We start from the raw sequence: 18663 nt of genomic DNA on the forward strand, positions 1-18663 counted from the left end.
CCCAAACCCTGTCTTTGTTTTCCCTTCTCTAACATCTAGAGTGTCATTCCCTGCAGAAGTGGTCAGAGTGGAGGTGGTGTCAGTAAATGTCATTGGCTTTCTTTCTTTTATTTTTTATTTTTAAAGATTTATTTATTTATTATGTATACAGTGTTCTGCCTGCATGTGTCCTTGAAGGCCAGAAGAGGGCACCAGATCTCATTACAGATGGTTGTGAGCCACCATGTGGTTGCTGGGAATTGAACTCAGGACCCCTGGAAGAGTAGCCAGTGCTCTTAACCGCTGAGCCATCTCTCCAGCCCTGTCATTGTCTTTCTAAGTAATGTCACTGGTGACCTGCTGCAAAAGCTTTTCCCTCTGTGGGGACCTTCTGGCATCTTGTATGCATCATGTATATGTTCCGAACCCAACTACTTCCAATAATATTAGTTACATCTATTAATTAGGCAATCTTCACAGACTAACAGAGTCCTTATAGGTAAACATGACTACATAAACATAAAAATTAACAATAGCATATATGTAAGCAAACCACCAGCACGTACTAAAACACATTACAAATCTGAAGTTCCAGATTCAATATTAATTCTTTGAGACTGACAGTCTGACTTAGCTCATAGACTGCTTGCTAGCATGCACAGAGCCTTAGGTTTGGTATCCAGCACTACATAAACTCTGCCTGGTTTCTCAGGCCTGAACTAAGCACTAAGGAAGTGGACACAGGAGGATCTAACTTCAGGGCCACCCCCCAACTATACACAGTTCAAGGCCAGCCCAAGCTACTATGAGACTCTAACTCAAGAAACCAAAACAAGTATATAAACAAGACCAGGGCTTTGGATTTGATTTAGCAAACATATGGCTATGATTTTTGGTTGTTTTAAATTATGAACAGTTAAACAGTTTAGATTAAGCTGAGGAAAAGTTCACAGGCTAAAGTTGGTTCTTAATTCCATTTTTTTCTCATGTAAGCATGTGGGATGCAGCTCTAAAAGATGGCATACAATGGTTCTCATATTTATAGCCCTCAGTGACTATCCGAGAATCCTGCATTTGTTCTTATCAAAGCAAGTAAAGTTTGTTACGATGCCTGTATAGAAAGCTGTAGACAGGATCCCTATTCCCAGTTCTGTGTTGTTTGACAAGTTTTATTTCTTTCTGGATAACTGTAAAAATGACTACTCGCTTTCAACTTCATATGGTTTCAAATTTAAACACAGATAAATATATGCATATGTACATAGACACACATATATGCATGTGCACACACACATATATGAATGTGCGCGCGCGCGCGCGCGCGCGCACACACACACACACACACACACACACACACACACACACACACACTATTTTGTTTGGGAAATAACTGATAGTTTGCCTGAACTCTAAATCTCAATGCCATGTGAAAATTGACAGTTGTGGCCTTACAGTCTAAGTTCTAAGTGAAAATCCTCTTCCTCTTTAACTCTGGGACAGTGTAATCAAGCAGCCAGCTTTGTAAACATGGAAGAAATAGCTTTCTAGTTCTCCAGTAATTTATCATGGCATTTCCAAGAGAAGATGAAAACATTTCAAAAAGAGATTCAGATTTTATAATATATTAAAATTATCGATGAAGTCAAGAAGGAAGACCGCTGTTGTATTTCAAGATTGTCTGGCTGGACTAAAATCTTTTAAACAGTGAACAAAACAAAACAACAACAAACACAAAAACACCACCACAACAAAACAGAACAAACTTTGAACAGTCTTATTAGACGGAAGGTGGTGCAAATGAACTCAGAGAGGCTAATGTGAGGTAAGCCCTTCCTTAGGATGGAGTGATTCTGTGTTCATCTCTCAGCCCCTGTCTATTGTGTAGCAAAACCAAAATAATGTAAATAACAGGGCTCCGCTGAGTGGTGATGGTGCACACCTTTAATCCCAGCACTCAGGAGGCAGAGACTGGCAGATCTGAGTTCGAGGTCAGCCTGATCTACAGATTGAGTTCCAGGACAGTCAGGTATACACATAGAAACCCTGTCCCCCCAAAAACATGTAAATATATAGTATCTACTCACAAACATGAAAAAAACCAATTTATTAAGAGTTTCTTAAAGAATAAAAAATGTCCAATTAGGAAACTATGTACAGATTGATTAAATAAGAAAAACAAATTGATCACACACAATCCTTTGTGCATTCATGTGAGCATGTACAGTTGCACACACACATAAGATAAACAGACACTTCTTTTGATGATAAAATTATACAGGTTCCAATTTCCAGTCATACTGGCTGCCACTCTGATAATTCATCCGGCTATTGTAAATCACATAATCCATGTCAACAATAATAATAATCACACTGGACATTGAGTGTCTTCTTTGGAGGCATCACAGGCATGTACTTTTGTCCCACAGTCAGGACAAATCTGTCACCCCCCAGTCCCACAGCCGCTCAGACCCAACCAAGTAAACACAGAGACTTATATCGCTTACAAACTGTATGGCCATGGCAGGCTTCTTGCTAACTGTTCTTATAGCTTAAATTAATCCATTTCTATAAATCTATACCTTGCCACTTGGCTTGTGGGTTACTGGCATCTTCACATGCTGCTTGTCATGGTGGCGGCTGGCAGTGTCTCCTTTCGCTTTCCTGTTCTTTCTTTTCTCCTCTCTGTTAGTCCCGCCTATACTTCCTGCCTAGCCACTGGCCAATCAGTGTTTTACTTATTGACCAATGAGAGCAATTTGACATACAGACCATCCCACAGCATACTTTAGTTTTGAAAAGTTTTCCACTGGAAATGTTAAAGTAGAAAGAAAGCTGCTTCAGTGGTCCAGTCCATCAACCAAGTTAGATTTAGACAGAATAGGTCACTGATGTTTCAGTTTTATTTTTTTAATTTTCAATTTTCTTTTTCTCCTTAACTTGCATAGAATGGCTAGGCAACTTACAGTCTCAGTCCGTCAGGGTTCTGTGAGATAGAACGTGTAGTAAAGATAAGTGATGAGAACTTTGTCTTTCTCTGGTGTATCAGTGGACCACTAGCACAGAACATGTGGTCTGCAACAGACAAGCTTTGGTAGTTTCCAATATTGCAAATACTGCTTCTGTTTTGGAATGTTTCTTACATTTTCCATTGTTGGTTTGAGTCAGGTTTTTTCTTACATTGAAGAATGAATGGTGTTATCCATATATTTGTAAATATTGAAAACCATTTTAAAACAGTAATTACTCTTCTAATGTCCTCATTACACAAGCATATTAATAACTTATTTTATACAAACACATATATTCTGCATTTTTCTTATTGCCAGTCACAATGATGTACTTAAAATTCCCTTTACTCTTGACATTCTATTATTTCAAAGCAACATTACAGGAGTCTAAAGTCTCCCTTTCTTCATTGTAGGATTGTGGTTCTGAGACAGTTTGGGGGAAGTTGATACAGCTGTTCAAGTCCTTACTGAAACCGTTTAGTGTGATATAAAGAGATTCAGTCCATATATCATTCTAATATATATTTACCAGGTGTTTTATTAACTTCTTTTGACAGTATTATTAACAACAAGGGTTTACTTAAACTATTTGAGGAGAGATTTAATGCTTGGTTGCTCCCAAATTCCTCCCCCATGACCAGTCATTATACTAGAACAGTATAAATATATGGACTGTTTTTTATACAAAGTACTATGCTAATTAAAGAGAAACATTTTATAGGCTACATTACTATTAGGAAGATAGCAGAAAAAAATTGAAAGCACTGAAAAATTCCATGCAAATGAGAAATTAGTGAATGAGAACAAATGCAAGTAAAACCTGGTTTCAGGTACGCTGAACAGTTCTGGCCAGTTATCTTGGCTGGGGATGGAAGGATGGATCACAGCTAAAGTTTAAAATATGGTAGAGTTTGCTGATGTTATTATCAACTCCAGAGGAACCACTCTTAGGTGGTACACTCATATTAAAACTCAAGAAGGTATATGTGAATATCAAAATGTACACGTGGATATTGGTGTATTGCAGTCAAACAGTGTTGTCAAAACTAACACAATTGTTATATCGTGAAAGAGTGAAATTATCCAAACATTTAGTTTCTATTTAAAATCAGTATACATTGAGTTAGAGTTCCATTTGGAATACCAAGTGTAGAGTAGCAAGAGTGAAACTGCTTTTTATACAAGGAAATTACTGGAAATAAAATTTATAATTGCATCTAAACATGTGGATTATATGTTATGGTATCAATGAATCGTATTAAATCACATCTATGTCTTTCATTTAATGTTTGAAATAGACCTGTTTTACCTGCCACTCAGTATTATACTGTCATTTGTAGTTAGTTAACCAAGGCATACTTACTTTCAGAAAAATAAATTCTTGTGGGATGAAATGACTTCTCTTGTCCCTAGAATCATATGAAGGGATAATTAGATGATTAGTCAAAAAGTTATTGTACAAATAGTGACCTCCTCCATTGTTTTTACTTATAGCATGTACGAAAATAACGAAACCACAACTCACATTTACGTTCATCTTGACATTCATGCACTTGAGTTGCTCAGTTTCCCTTCTCATGGGAAATTCCAATTCCATTGCCATTGATATTAGAAAGTTTACATAATGAACCTTTATATTTGGCATTAGTCTCTATTTATGCTATAGTCTGGATGACACTGTCTGCAGAATGTGTCTGAAGTCTAGCATTCTACAGTTGTTCAAATATAAAGGACTTCCAGAATCAGACAGAGCAGACGTGCTATGAGTTTCCTAAAACTTTTTAGTGTCATCTCAGGAAAGTATATGTTGTCCTTATTTTAAAAAAATATTAGGTGCATACAAAATTTTGCCTGAGAATGGTGTTTAATCTAGATAGAAATAGTTCTTACCAATATTTTAGGCACAAGTCTATTTTTGCATTTTTTTCTGGCAAGGAAGTTCTGGCAAAATTACAACTTCTAATCATTTTTGGGGAAAAATAGTTTTTTGATTTTACACAACTTATTCAAACTTGGAGAAAGCAAACTTTGAGATGTTTCCTTTTAATATACTTAAGTATCTTAATTGTTGATGAGTCTTACATATTAGTGTTTTTTCTATGTAGGGTCTAAAGATATAGTTTAAATTTATAAGTTAAAAATAAATTTTAGCTGAGAGCAACAGTCCTTGCTAAATTTGACTCTGTCCATTTTTCTAGTGAAACTGAAATGCTTGGACAGTAACCCTAACAGGCACGATTGCTGCCTTATTGGCAACCTGAATGTTAAGTAGTTAAAGGTTAAATATTAATGCTAGGAGATATATTTATCTTTTTAGTAATATTTCAAACTATGGTGTTTGGTAAATTGTGAGTTACTATGACAATATTTTGACAGTAAATGAATATATATATATATATATATATATATATATATGTGTGTGTGTGTGTGTGTGTGTGTGTGTGTGTGTATTTTAAATTTTAACATATAGTGACTACTTTTATCAGAAGCTCATTTACTTGGATTGATTTTGTGAAATATCAGGGACAGAAAACTGTAGTCATTTCAGTTTGAGTTTACTGTGTAGACTTAAAAACACTTAAAAATCCTTAAAAATCTGAATGAGAATCTTGGAAAGTTGGAGGTATTTATTGCTGTAGATGACTCACCGTTTCTAGAAGGACCTTACTTTTAATTTTCTCTTTAAAAGAGCTAATTGTTCTTTTCAATTATTTTCAATTATTATATTCCTCTCAAAGAATGTAAAAACAAAGCCTGGCAGATTGTAGACCAAGTGCAAGAGGAATTAATTGTGAATTTCTCCTCAGTGGCTACATGTTAGATGGAGTTGAATGTCCTATGAAGGGTCTTCGAGGTGTAAGAGTTGATCCCCCTTCATTTTCTGAACTTTTAACACTCATTTTGAAAGTGACTTCACAGATCTATTTTCTCAAGGTTTTTATAGAAGCATCTAGCTAGTAGCCACTCAAGATGTCCTAGTCCTTTGGGGTCTGTTCTAAAATAATTAAACAATATTTATTAAATTCTGTCACATGCCAGGTCTGTTCACATTGTCAGTGGGATGAAAACCATAGCCAATGCTGTGGTGTCTTTGGACCATGACTATTTGTTGACATATATTAAGTATGTTCTGTTTTCAGTATATAATCAGAAAGATGTGAGATTGAAAGTTACATTACCAAAGAAATGAAAGGAAAAAATAATGTTTGCTGTTGACCTTAATTTGATCTGGAAAATACATTATTGAATATGTTATAAATACGGAAACCAGGTAGCATTCTTTTGTTATGCCTGAGTTTTTTGTTGCCTCTAGTGTTTGACAGGATGATTCATTGGAATAATTTTATTTTCTCTTCTTATTATCTTTTAGGTTCAAAATTATATATGTAAAACAATTATACTCACAGTAAGGGGAAATTGCCTTAACTCTAAAAATCAGATGATAATTTTGGAATTAAACCAGTTTTCTCATCAATAAAGTGGCTGCTATTACTGTATCTCAGATGTTTTAGGGACTTTTAAAGATTAGAACACTGTCAAGCCCATACCAATCCATAGTTGTAAACACCATTAGTTTTCTCTTAGAGCTTTTTATACACCCTTTCACCTTTTCCTTTCCTGTTTTTTGTGTTTGTTTGTTTGGTCTGAGATAAGAACTCTATGTAACACGGACTGTCCTAGAACTTGCTCTGTAGCCCAAACTGGGCTGAAATTGACAAAGATCTGCCTGATTCTGCTTCTGCAGTGCTGGGATTAAAGGTTTGCATCACACTCCCAGCTGCTTTGTGGTCCACAGCAAACCAAGTTAGGGCCATGAGGTGGACAGCTCCATTCCTATACCACAGAGCAACTTAATATAAATTTTTATAATCATTTTTTGCATAATATGATTAAATAAGTATTTGGGAACTTTATTGGGAAAGAATTTTAGAAATTACATGACATTTTAGAACAAGCAATAGCATTTAAAATGTGACCTTGAATCAGGCATTACCTGTTAAAATATATCTTTAAAACATGGCTGACTTCAGAGTTACCACACTTTTTTGGAAATCCTTTAATTTTTATTCCAATGAAATTGTGATTCCAAAAGTCACTCTATGAAATGATTACCTTCACAAAATGCATTGTTTTAAGATTATAAATACATGTAATATTTCTGGAGATTATATGAAAATACATACTCTTTACACAGGTTTATCCTATAAATACAGGAGTGAAAATTTGAAGTAATTCCAAACATCTGTTTGAATTATCTTATTATAATAAAAGCTTAATGTTAAGATGCTCCATCCTTTATGCAGGATATAAAATGATCCCATCTCTATTTTTTTTCAAAGAAGATGGAGTGTGATCTCATTTCTTTTAATTTCCTCTGCTTTCCTGCCTGCCCCCTTCCCTGGACTCCAGTTATAAGGAGGCATTCCTCCATTCATGGTTACTCTTCAGAGCAGTCCCTGCCAGCTCCCTCTTTCATTCATACATTTACCCTCTTTTATTTTTAATTCTGAATTAAATTGTGTTTTGCATTATGATCTTATTACTTTCTTTTTCCAAGAGAGCTTTGTGTGTGTGTGTGTGTGTGTGTGTGTATGTGTGTGTGTGTGTGTGTGTGTGTGTGTGTGTGTGTGTGTGTGTATAGCCCTGGCTGCCCTGGAACTCTCTATGTAGACCAGGATGACTTTGAACTCAGAGATTCCCACCTGCCTCTGCCACTCAAGTGCTGGGATTAAAGGCATATGTCACCATGCCCATCTTGAATTTTGCCTTTTTTTTTAAAACATGTTTTTGGAGATTATAATTGCAACATATTTCCCTTCCATTTCCTCTTTCTGAAGCCTCCCATACACCCCCTCCTTACTCTATTGCAAATCTGTGGCCTCTTTTCATTAATTGTTATTGTATGTATGTATGTATGTATATATTGGTAAATATAACCTGCGTGGTCTGTACAGTGTGTGTGTGTGTGTGTGTGTGTGTGTGTGTGTGTGTGTGTGTGTATTTTCAAGGCTGATCATTTCACATTGCATAAGCAATTCATGTGCTCATCCCTGGAAAAGACTGTTTCTCCTACTTTCACCATGGCTTAGCTTCCTAGTTCTTTGTCTAGGACTGAGGTCATGGGTTTTTCCTCGTCTGCCTTGGCATGTCTCTTGGTGTTCTATTTGGTCAGCTCATATCTGGGGAGTCATGTTGGCGATATATTATGTAGTGTCAATAAAGAAGTATTTCCCTTCCTTTTCATCTACTTCTTGTTCCTCCTCCACTGCCCTTTGAACTGTATCTAGGGACTCTTTGAGGGGTCCTGTTTCACTTCATAGGTTGCCTCTGTTTTATTCTCTTAATTTTACTTACTTAAAAGCAACTATTTACTTACATTTTTGAGGCATGCTCTCATGTAACCCAGACTGATCATAAATTCAGTGTGGAGCAAGCATAACCTTGAACTCCTGATCTTCTTGGCTCTACCCACAAGTGCTAGGCTTACCCACTTCTGTTGTCATGCTTGGCTACCTTTGTAAATGTATCTTTTGAAACTTCTTGGCACTTACCTTTTTTATTTTGCAATTATGATAGTATAATATAGTTTCAATTTTCTCATATATTATTAGGATACATTTTAAGAGTTACTTGGTAAATGATGTATTTAAATAATGATTGAATATTATAATGATGATTATATATTGATTGGAATTACATAGAATTCATGATTAATTTATATAGAATTGTCAGTTTTATCAATAAAGATGACTTAGTTAATATGGTCCAATTTCCCAAGTAGTTAAAAAAAAGAGAGAGAACAGAATAAGCTACATTGATTAATTCTCTACCTTTCTCATACTGAAGTAAAATCGTAAGCATTTAAAAATTAATTTTTAAGTCCTCATCTTAAGTATTTTCCTTTAAACTGTAATACATATATTTGTATACTTCAGGTGAAATTTAAATGATTTTTCAATTCAATTATGGTTTTTCTTTCATTTTTTGTTTATAATTGAAACTTGAAAAATGAGTATTTATTGGGAAAATAATTACTACATAACTTACTAATTATTTTTTAGGTCATGTTCTCTGGTATTAGGCTTATATTTTCATGAATGGGCATTTTAACTGTCATCCGTTGGTTACATCCATGACAAAAATGTCAATCACATTTGTATTCAAAGGGCGGGAATTCTGACAGCAGTTTTCACACCAAAATTTTCTGTGATAATTTTACTCTTAGTTTTGGGATCTCTTTACACATCTGTTTTGACCAACATTGAGGAGCAGTGACCTAAGGGAGAAAGGATTTTGAGAAGGAATTATGTTTGTCATTGATCTCGATGACATCCTCTATGTTGTTAGGTCAGCCAGAGGCAAGTACAGCTGGAGTAAAGGAAGTCGGTCCCGTTAAGTCTTGCCCTGGGAGAGAACACAGTGTGGTGAGGAACCTGGGATGTCTCGGGCTCTGTGCTAGGAGAGGATGTTTTGCTTCAGACGGCTGGACTGGAAGGGGGTTTTTAAGGGAGTATGTTGACACCTGAGATTGGATGCTGGGGTCATTTTAATTTTTCTTAGTCTTTCATTTAGTACAAAGAGAGCTGTTTGGCATTTTGTGGACTATACAGTGGTCTTGGGCTCTTTTTTTTTTTTTTTTTTCCAGCAGATCACTGAAGTGGCCTTGCCCTATATTATTCATCACGGTCTCTGAGATGGGAGTATGTGAGGCCATGTCCAGTGGGACCCACTGGCCTGCTCCTGAAGGTCAGAGGAGTTCTCTGTATCCTGTGTTTTTTTTCTTTACTTCCTCTCATTCCTTCTTTCTTTAATGCATAACATGATTAAAATATTATTAAGATAGGTGATGAATTGGGTAGTTTTCTTTTTCCAGCTACAGGAGGCAGTGGTATAATTATGTAGATTGTGAGGTTTCCATTTAGACAAAGCAGGAGCTCCCTTCATGGTGCAGCATTGTCGTAGTCAACTTGATGATCATCTTTATCTTCCAGGCTGTGTCCTCCCTTTGAGTTAACCCTCTCTTCTGTTCCCATCTTCCTAGGAACCATCTTCGTTTTATCCTTGGATTTCTGAGGTGACTTTCTGAGTTGTCTCTTATTTTTTTTTTCCCTTCTGTTGGAGATGGGGGTCTCCTATGACCTATACTGGCCTTGAACTCACTTTTTTTAGCCTTGAACTTCTGCTTCACCTGCCTCCACATCTTCCCTGCTGGGGTTACAGGTGTAGACCGCCATGCCTGATTTATGTATTGCGAGGATCCAACCTTGGGCCCCTGCGTTCTGAGCAAGGATGCTAGCAAATGACTCATATCTGTAGTTCCCTCCCTGCTCCGCTCGTGTTCCGCTTCAGTGCCAGCCTGCCCTGCAGACACAAGTAGCGCTCTTCTCAAAATACACACTGTCACAAAACTCCTTCCCTGAAACCCTAACCTGACAACTGGAGCAAGATGGACTCCAGATTGCAGGCCGTGCCTTAGTGACCCTGGGTGTGGAATCCTGTTCATCTCTGTCACTTCATCTTGTCCTCTGTGCATCCATTCACCTGACTGGAATGTTAGTTGTTGGAAAATATCAAGTTCATTTATGGTTCTGTTTCCCATACTGGAATCTCCAACCTCTCCAGGACGAGACTCCTTATACTTTAGTTCTTAGTGTGCTCCGATTTCCCTACTTTTATATTTGACTGCCATGCTTTATTTATTCTTTTATTATTTGTGGAACTTACCACTGTGTAAAAATAAAATGTATTAGATATGTATTTGTGATTGTGTAAATGAACATAAAACCAAATGTGTAAACATACATTCTGCATCTATAGCTAGTCATACTGATATTGACCAGAGGGACACTTGTTAGTTATTGTTTAATTAAGACATAAGCACTTAATGAAAATTCCATTTATTTCTATGGAAATATATCTTAAGATATTCACATCTATTATGACCTACCTGCAGTTTTCTCTAGCATCTTTATTTGGGGATGTGGCTTTGTTGCTTTTTCACTGTATTATTAATATTAATTTACAATGGAATATTTGTATGCATTTTCAAGAGTAAATTCAGTGTGCTCTAGTTTACTAATCCTTGATTGAAGCAGAACTTTGGAGAGATGAAGTGGCTTGAAATCAAGACTGAGTCTTAGAAATTTCTGCAGGGCCATACTGTATTAATCTGAGGATGAAGGACACTAGGTTAAAAAAAAAAAGCAGTGTTATTGTCTATTAAATTTGATTTTGACTTGCTGTTTTTCTGCTCATAGTTCCCACTTTCAAATTATTAGTTTAGTTGATAATATTCCTAATGTTTCTTCTTTTAAAAATTGAATGCTAAAATGTCCTCTGATCTCATGATGCCATGGAGCAGTTCACGGTATATGAATGTTGCTTTGTAACTGAAGATGAACCTAGTATGAGAATGTTAATTAGACGGTAGGACAGGCTTAGGTTAATCAGTTTTGGATGGGGATTTCTGTTTCAGAATTAACCTGGCACATTCTTTAGTGCGGCCTCATCCACAGAATACATGTCAGTTTCACGCGTAGGTCTGTGGTGTGAGAGTTTATGAGATGGCACATGTCAAACATGAAACAAGACATGTGGTACTATTTGTTGGGAGATAATTATGAGTTCAATGTCTTCTTTTTGCCATGGAAGCATTTGCAATATGACAGATCCGTTCTCTTTCTAGATAATGAAAGGACACAAGGCACATTATATTTACTAGCTAAGGTTAACTGAGGAGTGTTCAGAAAAATACAGGGGGATTGGACAGTGAAAGATTCTTCATGTTTTTAATGCATAAAAACGGATATGTTAGGCACTTTTGATTCTTTCAGTATAGTCCGTAATAACTCAAAGAGATAGAGCTCAGTGAGTATAAGCTTTCTCATCTCCAACTTCCTACTTAACAAAACATCTCCTTTTAGAATTAATACCCCACATTCTTTAACAGATATTGTGTACTTACTTATGGTCAGAAGCATAATATTCTCCTTATATGTTCTGACGCATATTAAGTCTCTTTGTGGCTTTGATCTTGTTTACTTTTCTTGGGCTTTTCATCTTCAAGTGTTCTACAGCATTTATCAGTTCTTTCATAGTTGGATGAAATCTTGGTTTATTTTAAGATAATTTCTTACTGCTTCCAGTCCCGTATGTATACAATAATTTCAGACGACGAAGACCCCTACGGAAACTTGAAAGAACATGGAGTTTGTAGGTGATCTTAAGATAACGTTGTTCTTGGCGTTGCGATGAACTGTATGTGTGTATCAGCTTTGAGCCATAATGATTGCTTTAATTATTTTAGACTTCAAATGTATTTAATCTCCTAGCTTGATGAAACGTTAGAGTATAAAGGAAATAAAATTTTTCCCATAAAATGTTTTATGAAGGATTTTTGCCCCCTGTGGTACTTCCTGATGGATGGATATTATGTCATATATAATTGCATTGACACCCAGCCTGAATGCTTCTTTTTCTTTTTGCCAGCATGGGGTAACCTTGGAAATGTTCTGAAGAGTCAGAGTAAAATTTCTGAAGCTGAAAGCGCCTATAGAAATGCTTTATACTACCGCAGCAACATGGCTGACATGCTGTATAATCTGTGAGTATGCCTTGCTTTCTCTGGTTAGGTTCCTGTTTGAAACCTGCTATGAGAGAGACCATTGGGTTAAGTAATGGGAATGGGGATGTTGATATCTATTTTTCTGAAATAACTTTTTATTTTCAATTTGGCCTATGAGATCAGCAGGTGAATGGTATTTATGATTTCCCTGTTTGAGGCTACATACAATATTTATTTATAGATATCTGATTGAATTTTTTGACAGACTATGGCCTATAACAAACAGTTGATATAAGTGAGTTTTTTTCACTTCAAAATATATGTTCCACTCAAACTTAGATGGATAAATATAAAATTTCAAAAATAAATCTTTAAGGTAAGAGATGTAAATGACACATTGAATATTAACTGATTTATTTTTCCTTCATTAAAACCTTGATTGTTTCAAAGTATATGTAGACTATATGTTCAACCAGGGAGATAGCAGAAGATTCTAGATGCTAGATAGAGTTTCTTCTTTATCATCTAGTCTCTTCTTCAAAGAGACTGGATTATACCAAAGTTTGTGTAATAGTGTCATTTGAAATATCCATCGGGATTGAGTTTGGAAAAAATCTCCAGGGCTGTATCGACTTTGCCATTTAAATGGAAGGTTCCCAGAGGTATTGTGAGTTTGAGTTGATAAATGAAAACTAAACTTGAATCCTTTCCTTTGTCGGTGACATTTGGGGCATTTTTCTATGTAATAGAACTCTAGCTTAAAGACAAGAGAGGGTCTAGTTGATTGACTCCTGTACCTGGGAACTCCTGGGGTTGCTCAGATACAGGGAGAGTTAGAGCCAAGTGCTTGGCGATGTTTGAGAATTTGATGCAGTGTTGTTCTGGCATTTCTCTGTTCTCAGTGGGACTCTGAGGCATGCAGAAGATGGCTCTTGGAGCTTTCTGCATGTAACATCCCAGCTTCTCTCAGTCTTGCTAGGAAAGTCTGTCAATCTCATGTCATGCTCTCTCCTCCCCACCTCTTAGTTCTCATCCATCTTTTTGTCTGTATTCACCCTTGAAAGTTTTCTCTGAATGACTTGTGAAGCCATATACTTTTGTGGATGAAATTCTAAGCAAAATGGGTAGGATGGTGTAACACCTATGAAAGTTTTTTCAGAGTTGCTATGGATTCATTGAAGACCAGTTCCTTATAAGAAAGTGGCCACTCTTATTCCAAATTTGACATCCACTTCCTGTCTTTCATTAATATCGCACAATAAGGTATCAAAAACTCCAAGCTTGAATTTTTGTATGTGTGGATATTCTTGTCATCTAAATCTTTTTAGTGGCTTACTCTGAAGTATTGATATAAGATGTCATTAAAGATAAAAATAAATAGAAAGGAAGGTAGGCATACAAAGTAAAACACAGAAGTTCTGTAGAATGTTGTGTTCTGATGTTTACATTGACCTCACCCTCCTAGACTTTAGCATTGGAATACAAATCTCTTGCCTCTGATATGAGAGTGTCAGGAGGATTTTGTGTGGATTTGTATCAGGTGTGATTTTTTTCCCCCTTATTACCTAGAATTTCTTCCCATAGAGTAAAACCTTTGTATAATCCCACCTCTCTCACTCATGATTCATGCTTTCCTGGGTACATCTTGTTCTTCTTCCTTGAAGTAATTGAAAAATCATATTATTTTTTAATGAAATATTGAATGAATATACTTAGGTCCTCTTATAGTGTGTCATGACTTCATTTAAATTATTTTATGACTTTATTGCTGATATAATAGTTTTACTTCATGGAAAAAAAAGCCTTATCAATTTTAACATTTGTGTACATATTCTATCTCTTTGTATGTATACATTAGTATAGATAAAAAGATGGATATAGTTATATTTTTCAAAGGACCTTTTGCCTTATAATGTGAAATAGAGTGTTTTTGATGTATAGGCAAAGAAGTAAGTAAGCTGGCCAATTTCTGCTTCTGAATTGAACGTATTTTCTCTATTAGTCATATCAATAGTCTCTGGTTAATTCTTTCTCCTCAGTGCCAAGTATCATTCCTATAATCTGGTATGTGCTAGGCAAGTATTCTTCCACTATACTGTTCCTTTATTCACAAAGGCAACTGGTTAATAAGTCAGTTACTCATTGGTAGTACCTGTTGGGCAGTAGTTTAAAGAGTTTTTATCCCAGCTTATACTTTGATGATAACATAAAAATACTCCATTATACAATCCTACCTATCTCAGTTAGAGTTTCTATTGCTGAGATGAAACACCATGACCAAAAGGCTAATTGGAAAGGAAAGGGTTTGTTTGGCTTACATTTCCAAATCATAGTCCATAATTGAAGGAAGCCAGGACAGGAACTAAAAACAGGGCAGGAACCTGGAGGCAGGAGCTGATACAGAGGCCATGGAGGAGTGCTACTTACTGACCTGCCTCTTATGGCTTGTCCATCCTACTTTGTTATAGAACCAAGGACCACCTGCCCAAGGATGACCACATCCACAGTGGCCTGGGCCGTGCACCATCAATCACTAATTCAGAAAATGCTCTACAGGCTTGCCCACAGCTCAATCTTGCGAAGGCATTTTCTCAGTTGGTGTACTCTCTTAGACGACTCTAACATTTGTCAAGTAAACATAAAACTAGCCAGCATACCACTGTACATGTAATTAAAGCATTCATCTTATAAGTAAAATGTGGGTGCTTGTATAACAGAGCAAGTGCTAGAGTAGAGCTCACAAAGCTTCACTGAATTGTCTTCCTTGAAGAATTAGTTTTTCTTTGATTTTCCTCCTAATTCAAATAACTGAAATAATTTATACGTGCAACACAAAATTGCAGTATATTTTGAAAATGGTAATTAACTATCAGAGTAAATGAAGAAGCATACATTTCACTAAAACCTGTCACCACTGTCTATGAAATAATGGACTATATAACTTACATTGTTGACTGGATTTCAATAATTACTGTTTTTCAGAATGGTTAGTTCTGTGATTTAAAATCAAGTATAAATCAAATGTACCAAAATAATTTCATAACCTATGATATGAATAAACATGGTCTATGGTTTTAGTAGCACATAGTAGCAAACCTCTTCCTCTTTGTTTATATTAGTAAGAAAACATTTTCCTAGAAAACTAGTCTAGAAACTATGAAACTATCAAAAGGAAATTTCATATTTTTTTCTGATTTGCATAATCTCAATTTCATTGCATACTTTTCTCTGGTGTCCAGGGGTTGCTTCTTGTTCTAAATCAGCTCTTAACAGGAAAAAACAAAACAATAACAATAACAACAACAACAGAACCCAAAAACAAAACCTGATTCTCTCAGTCTTTCTAGAAAAGCCAACCTAAAGACATTCCTTGTTGGCCCTAGAAACACACTGAATACATTTCCTATCATCGGTCAGGAGTCTTCTCAAGGATGCTTTGTAATTCTGCCAGGAAATGTGATGCTCAGTGCTAACGACTTTACCACTATGTATGACATCCTAGATTCAGCCACCCATAACAAGGGTGGGGGAGATGTTTTGTGTTGAACAATCGAAATTGATAAACATTTATACATTGGAATGAAATACCTGTGTTTCTTAATGAGCTTTAGAGGCTTTTGGGAATCCCAAGTTTCATTGTCTCTTTTTTCTACTTGTATTGTAAATTATCAGAAATATTTCATGGCAGTTGAACTTTTTATTAATAATATAATCTCTGTAAATATTCATAACTACATTAAAATTTTAAGTAGCAATTGCTAAGATGATAACCCCCTGCCAGATACAATATAATTCATGTGGTCAGAATTAATCTTGTCATGAATTCCTGAAATTTTATTTTCATACTTATATTTAAAACTACTAACCAATGATTTTAAGTCATACATCTGAATCTTGACTTATGCAAGAATAAAATGGAAAAAGTGATTTAGAAAATATTAAGCAAGAATAGCCTGAGTGATGTGGAGTTTTATCTGAAGTTGAGGGAATATTGCCTTAAGAGATTGCAAAATTTTGAGATTTTTTTTTTTTGCTGGAAAGGGCTCAGTAATGATATCAGATCACCTCAGAGAGCTGTACACACAGGTTATATCCTCTGCTTATGTAATGATGTTTGAAAATTTCCAGGACCCCTCTACACAGTGGCAGAAGTGGCTATATAACATTCTTTTCTAGGTCTTTTATATGGCATCCCAGTTGGCCTCTGAATGGAATAAAAGAATGAGGAAGAGGAGACTTAGAGACAACTAAGGTCACACACATAATGAACTGTCATTTGAACATAACACTCTTCTGACTCAATGCCATTGCTATGTTTAAATTAAATCTAATGGAGTACAGCAAGTTACTTTTCTCACAGTCACTGACATTACTGACCTTCTGGCATAACAACATGGTTGAATTGGTAGGGGGATTGCATATCTGTGCCAAGATTTGTTTTAAATAGATGCTTCAGAAAGCATTTACATGTCTATTCATTAGGGCATCTGATATGACGTCAGTCCATGATTACAGACGAGAGCCGTGCAGTGTGAAGTTTAAGGCAGTTTCATCCTATTCTTAATAGACAGCAATAGAATATAGCATAGCTTATAGTTAATTGTTTATTCATATTTGCAAATTGCTAAAGTTGCATGTTTCACACAAGAAATTATTTTCAACTAGTTTTAGCAGGTCTGTGTTTCTGTGTTGGCCTTCTTTTAGAGTATAACATATTTTCTGAAACAAAACCCTTGAGCTATTGTTCAGTGATTTACATCAACATATTTCATAAACACATAGTTGTCTTTCAACCTTTTAACTGAAATATAACTTGTTTCTGAAATATAATCTTTTTTTGCTTAAAAAAATAGTTGATGTCTTTTCATTGTTGATATAGATTTGTCTCAGGCAGACTTTTCTTTTAAACAGGTGATTCAGTGGAACATTGAATTTTTTCATTATTCTTTCAGTTTCAGAAGGCAGATAATAAATTTAAGATAGTATAATCAATTTTTGATTATCTTTTCTAATGGAGAGATTATGTTTGAAAATAAATGAGATTTTGCCTTTGTTCTGTATTGTTAGAATCCAAGTATCCAATCTGTGAAGCTTGTAAAGGAGAAAAAAACAACTTTTAGATTCAAGGGAAGTAAAAAGAAAACATCACTGTGTTGCTGGAGATTTCTCCAGTCCCGCCAGGGCTCGTAGCCACTCAGACCCAAGTGAACACACAGAGACTTATAATACTTATAAACTTTATGGCTGTGTCCCTGGCTTCTTGCTAGCTAGATCTTGCAACTTAAACTAACCCATTTCTATAAATCTATACCTTGCCACGTGGCTTGTGGCTTACTGATATCCTTACATCTTACTTCTCATGGCAGCGGTGTCTGGCAGTGTCTCCTGACTCAGCCTTCCACTTCCCAGATTTCTCTTCTCTGCTTATCCCGCCTATACTATACTTCTTGCCTGGCTACTGGCCAATTACCTTTTTATTTATCAAGCAATCATAACAATACTTTCACAGCATATAGAAAGACATCCCCAGCATCAGTGAACTAGAATTTGGAGAAGCAATGGGCAGGAATATGAAAAGATCTGGAACTTCTGGCAAGAATGATTTTGGACAGAATAGGGAATCTCATGTGCAATCCCAAGAAGGAGAAAGGTATTATGAACAGATATGTGAATACTTAAAATAACACAATAGTAAACACATAAAAGTTATATCTATACTTTCTTGGGAAAATGCAGCTCTTCTGTTTTGGCCAAAGAATAAAAAGCAATCTCAGTCAAACACCTTGGGAAAATTCAAGAAACATATTAAATCTTTTCCTAGGAAAGAACCAAGTCAAGGCCCTTTGCAAGTGGCCCCTTTCAGATCCTTAATGAAGATGGAATTTCTTCACTAAATACATGTCTTTCTTATTTTTAGGAAGCTAGATTATACTGAAAGCAAAACCTGGCAAAATTAAATACATACATATGACAGGGTGTTATGCCAACTCCACCCTGAAATCAAAATAAGACCCAAACAAGAAAGAATAAATCTGAAACCACAATAGGCAAGTCATACTTATGAATACAAATACCTGCATGCCTTGGAATTAATATAGTTGATGTAGCAAC

General features: G+C 35.7%; 1 protein-coding gene across 2 annotated transcripts in view; it reads left to right on the forward strand.

The window, feature by feature from the left end:
* Window positions 1-18663, forward strand: part of Tmtc2 (transmembrane O-mannosyltransferase targeting cadherins 2) — a 419027-nt gene that overhangs the window by 219698 nt on the left and 180666 nt on the right. For both annotated transcript variants that reach the window (XM_028883517.2, XM_037196785.1), the window contains exon 4: window positions 12477-12591. In XM_028883517.2, coding sequence (XP_028739350.1) covers window positions 12477-12591 — 115 coding nt within the window. The remainder of the gene's footprint in view (window positions 1-12476; window positions 12592-18663) is intronic.

The sequence above is a fragment of the Peromyscus leucopus genome, chromosome 18 (genome assembly GCF_004664715.2).
Source record: "Peromyscus leucopus breed LL Stock chromosome 18, UCI_PerLeu_2.1, whole genome shotgun sequence".
Classification (NCBI taxonomy): Eukaryota; Metazoa; Chordata; class Mammalia; order Rodentia; family Cricetidae; genus Peromyscus; species Peromyscus leucopus.